The sequence below is a fragment of the Poecilia formosa genome, unplaced genomic scaffold (assembly GCF_000485575.1).
Source record: "Poecilia formosa unplaced genomic scaffold, Poecilia_formosa-5.1.2 Scaffold411, whole genome shotgun sequence".
NCBI classification, from domain to species: Eukaryota; Metazoa; Chordata; class Actinopteri; order Cyprinodontiformes; family Poeciliidae; genus Poecilia; species Poecilia formosa.
Window position 1 is genome coordinate 81,296 of NW_006800350.1, and position 9,578 is coordinate 90,873.

Below are 9,578 nucleotides of genomic sequence, written 5' to 3' on the forward strand. Positions count from 1 at the left end.
CGTGCATAAGCGGTCGTAAAGGCGCCTATGAACACGTTGTTAACCTTGCCCGGACGGATCACGCATTTTTTGTTGTAGTTCCACAGTAACAGACACGCATCAGGGGTCAGAAAGTGGAAATACTCGACGGTGTATTTACCTGAGAATAAGAATCTGAAAAACTCGTCAGGATCGCTCACAATAACCGTCTGTGTGAGACTGTCCCTTTGACAATATTTTCCCCAGAATGCGTTTAACAAGTTTTTAAACAAAAACCGTTTAGCAGGATTGAACGCAATTTTGTCCGGATCTAACTGGATACCTTGATGCAGTTTGTAGTCTCTCACATACTTCTCCTTACTTTCCTCATCGACTGCTTCGGCCGGGTAGCCTGAGGCCTCCTGCTTACCCTTCACCTCTGTGATTTTTTCCACGCGATAACCAGATCGCAATGCTTTCTGAAATTCAACGCTCACCCAGACACCGGTCAGAGCCCTTTCCTGATTGCTGTGGGAACAGGAACTTGTCTGATTATTTTTTTTCTGTGCAGGTGCGGCAAAGCGTGAACACTAACTTACCGTGCGCAGTTCTGCACGGCAGGACTGGGAAATAGAGGCCTCTAGGAGGATAGACAACCGCTCTGATGAACCCAAAATAATTGTCGGGATGCTCAAAGTTTCGGTATATTGTCGGGTGTCCCAGAGGATAAGGAAATCTGCTGTTCACATAGGGGTACAGTGAAGTGAAATCCACGTACTGAACAGTTTCATCAGCAGCTGCGGTGTGTCTCAATTTGAACACGGAAGTTCTCCCTTCAAAAAGAGCGTCCCGCGGGACCAGAGGCTCTGGCGGATTCATTTTTTTGAGAAAGTTAATCACCCTCTGATCAGATCGCTTCATTTCAGCCCACTCGTGCTCCCACACAATCTCGAGTCGGACGCCGAACTTGGATTGCAGGATTCTGTCTCTCATCGCTGGCCGCGCGGATCTGTTCAAAGGTTACGTCTCTCAAAGGGCATTTTTCATTTAGAATAAAACATTGATAACAAGCGTGCCAGAAACAGCCGTGAAAACTGAAGACCGTCGGCATACCTGAAACAACAGAAAACCCGTCTGCAAAGTATGGTCCGATTTTCCTTTCTCCCGCATTTAATGCATGTTCGATAAATATGTTTCTGTCAAACATGATCCATTCCAGCCATTGGATGCCGGCGTTCGAGAAAGTATTTGAACTATTTCTGTAATCCATCGGTGATGGTATGGCTAACATTTTAGGCTGAAGGAAATTTGTCAGAAAAACCTTCATGGATGCCGATGCGATGGTTATGCATTTAAAAGGATCTACATTCGTCTCCTCAAAATATTGGTCTGAATTTAACGCAGGCTTGGTGTAGAATCTCTACGTCATTCCGACAGTAATGAACGGCTTGCTTTGCAAAGTCAAAATTCTCTTTGGACGCGTCCTGGTACCAGTCATTAAATTCATGCTGCTGGGACGGAGTCATCCGATCCACAGAGTAATATTCTTTTGAAGGGAAGGGTCCTACATAGTGCAAATTCTCCCTCGAGGAGAATAAATGAGGAAAAAATCCTTTTGATTGGTCGTTAAAACCCAGCGCTTTTGGCATTTGACTAAGCTTCATAGCAAGAAATGAAAGACTATCTATGAACAAATAATTTTGCTGCCGGTCATAATAATGCGAGGTGAAATGCCCAATTCGGTCATAGCGCTCAGCAGGAGGTAATTATCGTATGCTCGGGCATTGTGCACTATGAATACATAATTTTTAAACATCGGTTTTCTGTAATGAAGAATAAATTTCCGAGCGCAATCAAGACCGTATGAAAACCAGCTATCGCCTTTTAAAGTTTTGGCGCAGACTAGAAACAGTACGTGCACGCCGTTCTGATCAAAATATGATTCAAAATCATAGAACACTATCTTGTCATCCAATTGATTGGATTTAGCGAGAGGTTGAATATAGCAGAGGTGGTCGCTGATTGCTATAGGAGAGCCAGGGGCTATTTTTTCACCGCAAATGGTGCATTTTGTTCCACAGACGTGTCCTTTTTCCTGCTTAGTTATGGGTACGTGATAAATTCTTTTACAGAGCGCACACATCTTGGTCGTCTTGCATTCACTCGCAAAGATTTCGGCGCGAGGCTTGAAATTGGGTTCCTTGTGTTTGTTGTAACATAAAGAATTGTGACAGGACCGATTACAGCCTCCGCAATATACAGGATCGTACTCTTTGCCTATGCAAGGGGCTTTGCGACATATTTGACAATATCCTCCGCACAAATGTGTGCTAGGGTTATCGTAGCCTGAAAAACAATGCTGGCAAAAATGTTTTGATCCGAAAAAACCCTTTGGGTTTTTTATCCCGAAGTAATGCTGGTCGTGTAACAGAAGAAGGCAAGCGTTTGTGCGATCTCGGAAATCGGTCTCAAATTTAGAGAGAACAGGATTTTTGGAGTTCTTATAAAACACTACGATTTTTCTTTGTAGTAGGTTTTCAAATTTGGCCACGTCGGTGAACGTGACGGGCGTCTGCTCTGTAAGCCCTGCGTCATGTTGCCATTGTTTAGCTTGCTGTAAAGCCTCTGAGTCTGTAAAGCTGTTATTATAGACATGGGCTAGACTGATAGCGAAACAAAGTTTATTGTCAGAATTCTGTGCTATGTACAGGTGACGTCTTTTTTTATTGATGAGTTCACAGGCTGAAGTTTTTGTTGCTTTGCGCTTCACCCCGCCGGAAGGATCTCTTACTATTTGTAGAACAAATTCAAGGTCACCGTGCGATGGGAGCTCCGCATTCGATTGCACCAATTCATCCAGAAAATCCATAAAAGCTGTTTGTATGTCGTCATCATTGCTGACGTGAATATTTAAATGCCTGCTAAAATTATCTCCAACCAGTTATAGCTGAACAACATCATTTCGTCTGGCTAAAGAACCTGCATTATCTGCTAGTTCAACGAGATGATTCATAATTTCTACATAATATGAAGCATGATCTGGCGCGGAATCTTCACAAGTGGGAGGAATTCTGAAGGGACGCCTAAGTTCAACGTTATTAAAACGCTCGCGTTCAAGCAACGGTGAGAACGGAGGAGTTTTGACAGAAGTAGCAGCAGCAGACGCTGCAGACGCGGCTGACACAGACGGTGCAGGGAGAGGAGGGGGCGAAAGTAGAGGAGGAGGGGGAATTGCAGCAGGAGTGGCAGACGCGGCCGCCACAGGAGGAGGAGGAGGGGGAATTGCAGCTGCAGCTGGAGGATTCCCTGAATTGGGTGAATTTTGTAAAACTTCCAAAGCAGATGAGAGTCGGGTCAAAACGAGTATTGAATTCTGTAGAAGTGATGCGTATTCATTTACATTAGAATTTTGATCCTGACTGACGGAATGCTGCGGCGCGGTATTTTGCAGGGAACTATTTAATCGTGTTATTAAACCGCTTGCAGCGCAGTCACCGGCGCGTTCAACGCGCCCCACGACGGAGCTGCAGACTGATCTCTTGATCCGGCGGTTTGTAGACCGGTGATGGTTCTGCCGCGGGACTCTATCCCGGCAGAAACCCCTCCTTGCTGGGACACCGTCGAGCCAGAAAAATCCTCCTGCGCTCTATCCTTCCGCGATGAATCGGTATAACGTTGAGACGGGTAAAGAAGGTCTTTTTCTTCTTCTTTTTCTTCTTCTTCTACTTGTTCTTCCGAATCGATTAGGTTGATTACAGATTTTGGATCAAATATATCTTAAACGATAAAAAATTAATAGGTCAGAAATTATTTTCTCCCTCCTTACACAAAACTGCATTTCTTTTTAACTTACCGCGGATGTTCTTCTGCTCCGGTTTCACGCGCACCGAGGTGTTTGGCGGATCGCTCCACAAAGGCCGCGCCTTCGTCAGAGAGAGCCTATTTTTCGGGCGGGTCGCCACAGCCTGAGTAATGACTCGATCCCCCTGTAAATCTGTTAAAATGTTGTGATTAATTTTTTTGTTATGCCGCAACGCTCGGGGCAGCGTTAAAATACCGACCGTACTGCAGCTGGGGGACGCCCGGGAAGCCGGTCCTCCTCTCCGTATCTAGCGAAACGATATCGGAAGAAAAAATGCAGCGTCAGATTGAGGGGTAAAAATGAAGAGAGAGAGAGAGAGAGAGAGATGTAACTTACCCCCTAATAGTTCATTGTACTGAGATTCAGACAGCACCGCCATGGCCAGGATGTGTAATTTCTCTCTTTTAAAAAAGAAGAAAAAAAAGTCCAGCCCAGTCCAGTCCAGTAACAAAATCCAAAATCACAGGCACGGGTCAGCAGCAAGTCTGGAATGAACAGAGTCTTGTCCAACCTTCTTGCAAGAAAAAAAAAAGGTTCCTCCCCTCCTTGTGTGGCGGGAGAATTATCTATCGATAAGGAAAGGATCTATGACATCTGGAACTGGTTAAGAGCGGCGGTCTTGGGATGAACAGAGTATTTGTCCAAAATAGGGGTGATGGGAGAATTATCTGGAACTGATTAGCGGAAAACAGCAGGAGGGCATTCTTTTCCGCCTTGGGGCAAGCTGTAGACCGTCAGGCTTATATCTGTCTGTTTAAACACATCTTGCAGAATCTGTGAGACTTTTGACCACTCCAGCTCATCCAGACCATTCTGAAGGAGATAAAATATTGTGTTTAATTATCAAATAAAGAAGAATTAAGGGTATTTATCAGCAGTACTTCCTACAAACCTAGGTAGTGATATTCTTTTGATGTTATTTTCTAAGCAGTGAGATTTCATGGCCTCCAGACTCTGCTTCAGACTGACATATGCGGGTTTCTGGCTGGCTTTTTTCTTTGTAATCTGACATGCATGATAGGAAAGATACACTTACCAGATTGCGTAATGAACCAAATTTGGTCCTGTGCAGTATAATTGTCTGCGTCATATTTACCAAGTAATATATGAAACGTCGATCATGTGTTAGGACTGCGCATTCTCCCACCAGCTTTTCTATTAGGACGTCAAGTTTTTTAAAAACAAAGAAACAAACAGACAAAAAACCAAAAGAAAACAAATAAAAAACTTACTCTGCTCCTTTAACGCGGCGACTCGTCTAAAATTCTTTTTGAATAAAACTGCGATTCCCTTCCCCATTCGTAAATCTTCACTAACGCAGTGCGCTAATGATTCCTGGTTTGGAGCGGTGAACAGATCGCCGATCACATATTTTATCTTGCACATCTTGAAACATAGTCCGCAGTTAGCACAAGCAATGCAAAAATTCACTGGCGTTGAAGCCTACCATCTGTTACGAATTAGAACCTCAAACATCTGGATCCCATTTTCTGGACCACCCACGTTGCCCATCCCCCATTTCCGGACCACCCAAGTTGCCCCTCCCCCACTTCTGGACCACCCACATTGCCCATCCCCCATTTCCGGACCACCCAAGTTGCCCCTCCCCCACTTCAGGACCACCCACGTTGAACACTACCTGTCAAAATCTGATTGATATAAGGGAGTACCTATAATCTCTAACGTTAACAGGTAGTTTGGACTCTGCTCATTTTCATGTTTGATAATATTATCAAACTATATAGCAGCCGTTCAACCGGGCTTTGTAAGGTTGGTGAATAGTTCATTAAAGGACAACACTGTGGAATTCCCAGTACCAGTGTGGTTGTGAGTTTTCTGCCGCTTCTTCTCCTTCCCTAATACAACCCAAACGTTACAATGAGAAATTGATTAATAATGAAACTGGAAAATAGAAAATTGGCTTAATGAAAAAGGGAAATTGAAAAGTTGTTAAATGAAAAATAGATTAATGAAAAATGGGTAAACAAAAAAGGGAAATTAAAATTGGACAAATTAAAATGGGAACATAAAAAGGGTTAAATTAATCTGGAATAAATATATTTATAAATAAACAAATATAAATGGGAATAAAAGTGACAATTACTTATTTAACTAATTTTTTATTTATTTCACTCATTTTTGTCATTTATTGATTTATTTTACTCATTTGTTTATTTATTTCACCCATTTATTTATTTATTTATTTAATTTTTGGCTGAAATGGCTCTCCATATCATGCAGGCTGCAGGCAGACAAGCTTGTTCCTTTCAGGTTTCAGGCTATAAACTGTAATATTTTCTGCCAGCCGCAAGTCAGTTTAAGTAATGCTTCTGTGAGAAACAAATAATACCGGACACCTGGTCACCGAGAAAAATGGTTAGCCTGAGATTTTAGTTTAGTTTTTTTTATTTTGAAAGGCCAAAGCACGGAGTAGTGACTTTCCAAACCATCCTGCAGCCATACCCGTCTCGTCTCTGGACCAGCAAGATGGCCACCACTGCACTGTGTCATCAGCAGCGATAAACAGAGGTAAGTTTGTCATAAAAAGTTGTTTTAAGATGTTTTTAGGCTAGAAAGTAGCCCTCATACTAGCTTCATTTACACACTTAGTTCATGCAATTTCTTTGATACTCCGGAGTTTTCGGTGCAGCGTGTAACAAATCCCCGTCTAAACGGAAGATTTAACACGGTCAAGAGAGTTCTTTGAATTATTTTTATAAAAATTTAGAAATAAGTATGTCTGTTGCCTTTCATAATCAAAACTAGAAAGAACGATTTGAATTAAACAAAAGAAAACGATCGCACACTTGCGGCTGGGAGTGGCACACTATATTTAATAACCAAAAATCAGCTGTTCCACTGGAATCACCATGTTATTTCTGTCAATCTTTCATTTTTAACAATTAAACAACCCCACACCAAATCTATAGTACAGCCTTTGAATCAAAACAAAAGGAGATATTTCAATAATTGTCCAACAAAAAGTCCACAATTAGGTGTTCAAAAATAAGGATCCGTGCGCACACACACAAAAAACGACGTTGGGGCGCAAATATTTCATCAGTCTTTGTCTGACTTGGGCGAAGACCTGCAGCGCTCCAGGTATTGGGTCCGATCCTTGCCCCGTGTGGCTTTTATCTTCTTCTTGTTGGTTTTTATTGGCAGTTGGCAATAAACTTTCAGTAGCATTACCGCCACTTACTGGTATGGAGTGTGGTTCGTGATGATCTATATATTTTCCCCTACTTTTACTTCATATCTAATCCCTACAATAATTTCTGACTAAACATACACACCTACTTATATAACCTTACTTGCCTATAGCTTTATGTACCACTCTTTGTTATTCTTTACACATTCACAACCATCTTACTCTACTCAGATTCTTTGAAATAACTTTGTTTTTTTAAGAAATCAAATAATTATTTCAATATGTCTACTCCCCAAATCCCTCCTCAAATAATCTAGTAAATTAAACCTTTCTTTAATACCTTCACACTCTCTCAACATCCTCTTCTTCATATTTATAACACTCTAAAAATAACATGCTCTACTGTTTCAAACTTCTCACAATATTCACACTTTCCTGTTTTATGCTTCTGTATTTTAAAAAGTGAATAATTAAGCCCTGTATGACCGAACCTTAACCCTGTTATTATTCTTTCCTCCTTTCTGTTTTTTCTTCCCTTTCTTTTCCTTCCTACAAACTTCTGAATTTTATAAAACCATCTTCCTGTTAAACCTTCATCCCACCTGCTCTGCCATATTTTCATCAGCTCCTCTTTGACTTTACTTTCCCCTTCAGATTTACTTGTCCTAACTGTAAACCTAAGAGGATTATGTATTGCCTTCTTTGCCATTTTATCAACCCTCTCGTTTCCTTCTACCCCTATATGTGCTGGAACCCATACAAAAACAACTACTAACCCCATATTTTGTATTCTAAATAGAGTATGATATATTTCTAATAAGATGTCCATCCTACTATCCGTATTATTATATTTTATGCTTAACAAAGCCGAGCTTGAATCTGAGCAAATTATTGTTTGCAGTGGTTTTACGTCCTCTATCCATTGTAATGCCAATAGTATTGCTAACATTTCACCTGTATAAATTGATAACCCATCCATAATTCGTTTCCCCATTTTCAAATTGAATTCTGGGATTGCAAATGCTATTCCCATTTTTCCAGCTATTTTTGATACATCTGTTATTATCGAAATTTGAACATGTCGATAATAATTATTTAAATATGATTGCACTGAATATCTACAACATTTGATTTGTCTTGTTTCTTTACCATTAGTGATATATCTACTATTGTTTCTGGAAGAATCCAAGGTGGTATAATTGATATTGGATCTGTTTGATTAATTTCTAGACTATCAATTTTAAATTCCTTTATGTCATTTTCAATTGTCCATCCATAACTCCTCAATTCTTTCTTTTCCTTTTCCCAAGATGATTTTAAAATTTCCCGAGTTGGATGATCACATTTATTACCCATCAAATTTAACCAATAATTAATTCCTAGTTTAGTTCTCCTTAGATCTAATGGCATTTCTCCTGTTTCTATTTCTAATGCTGCTGTAGGTGTTGTTTTGAATGCTCCAGCACACAATCTTAATAATAATAATAAATAATAATACATTTTATTTATAGGCACCTTTTTGGACACCCAAGGTCACCTTGACATAAAACAAGTTATAAAATACATACCGGTAATAAACAAGATTATACATTATTATACATTTATCTACAATCTTTTGAATGTGAATATTCCATTTTAATTTTTCATCAAACCACAATCCCCAAAAATTTATATTCTTTACCTGTTCTATTTTTTGATTATATAATTTTAATTCTATCACCTTGTTTGTTTGTTTTTCTGAGAAAATATAATTACTTTCGTTTTATCCACTGAGAATTTGAATCCCCATTGCAGTGCCCACCACTCTATATCAATAATGACCTTTTGTAATTTCTTTACTATAAACTCAACATTTTTCCCTTTTTCATATTGCTCCATCATCTGCAAAGAGTGAACACAGCATATCATTTCCAATATTTTTGAATATATCATTTATCATAACAGAAAACAATAATGGGCTTATAATACACCCCTCCGTTTTCCACTACATATTTACCGGAAACTACCTCACCAATTCTTACCTGTAATTTCCTGTTTGTTAAAAAGTCTTTAATCCATGCATATATTTTTCCTTTAATCCCCAATTTGTGTACTTTGATTAATAAACCCTTTACCCACATCATATCATATGCTTTTTCAATATCAAAAAATACTGCCACTACACTCTCTTTGTTTACTTGAGCTCTTCTAACTTCATGCTCTAGGGCAGTGGTTCTTAACCTTTTATTGAGGTACCAAACCCACCAGTTTCATATGCGCATTCACTGAACCCTTTTGTAGTGATAAATGAAATTAAAATCAGATTCTCCCCCACACCCTAAATTCAAGAGGTGACCCAACTAGAATGTAGTTGGGTCACCTCAACGTGGTTGATGTTGAATACTGTCTAATTTATCCAGATGAGTTTTAGCTGCTGAACTGTAAACTAAACAACCAAAATCAAAGTTGGATCTTCTCATCCCTGTATAAATCTTTTTTAACAATTGTCTGTCTGCCCCCCTTTCACCACCAGCCAAACACCTTTCTGGAATAGTCCAATTGAGTTAAAAAAAAAAAAAAAAAAAAAACCGTTATCTTACTTACCCAATTAGGGTTGATTAAACCACA

General features: G+C 39.8%; 1 protein-coding gene and 1 long non-coding RNA gene across 3 annotated transcripts in view; one reads left to right on the plus strand and one right to left on the minus strand.

Annotated features, from left to right (window-relative positions):
- Positions 1-593: 593 nt before the first annotated feature.
- On the minus strand, positions 594-4,635 carry LOC107833594 (uncharacterized). Of its 2 annotated transcripts, none has more exons than XM_016663272.1 (4): positions 4,157-4,635; positions 4,020-4,067; positions 3,812-3,952; positions 594-3,734 (listed from the first exon to the last, which is right to left on the minus strand). In XM_016663272.1, exon 4 carries the CDS (start codon positions 2,825-2,827, stop codon positions 1,643-1,645), a length of 1,185 nt encoding a protein of 394 aa, XP_016518758.1. In that variant the 5' UTR covers positions 2,828-3,734; positions 3,812-3,952; positions 4,020-4,067; positions 4,157-4,635; the 3' UTR covers positions 594-1,642. The 2 variants fall into 2 exon arrangements, with proteins under 2 accessions (XP_016518758.1, XP_016518759.1); XM_016663273.1 differs by having other exon boundaries at positions 2,623-3,734; positions 4,157-4,634.
- A 134-nt stretch (positions 4,636-4,769) lies between these two features.
- The window catches only part of LOC107833595 (uncharacterized), a 17,794-nt gene continuing 12,985 nt past the window's right edge, over positions 4,770-9,578 (plus strand). The window contains exons 1-2 of the long non-coding RNA XR_001659357.1: positions 4,770-5,647; positions 6,238-6,349. This is a non-coding gene — a long non-coding RNA (uncharacterized LOC107833595). The remainder of the gene's footprint in view (positions 5,648-6,237; positions 6,350-9,578) is intronic.

What these genes read in the sequence shown, in the direction of transcription:
- LOC107833594 (XM_016663272.1), bottom strand. Translation starts at nt 2,827, where the DNA reads ATGGATTTTCTGGATGAATTGGTGCAATCGAATGCGGAGCTCCCATCG.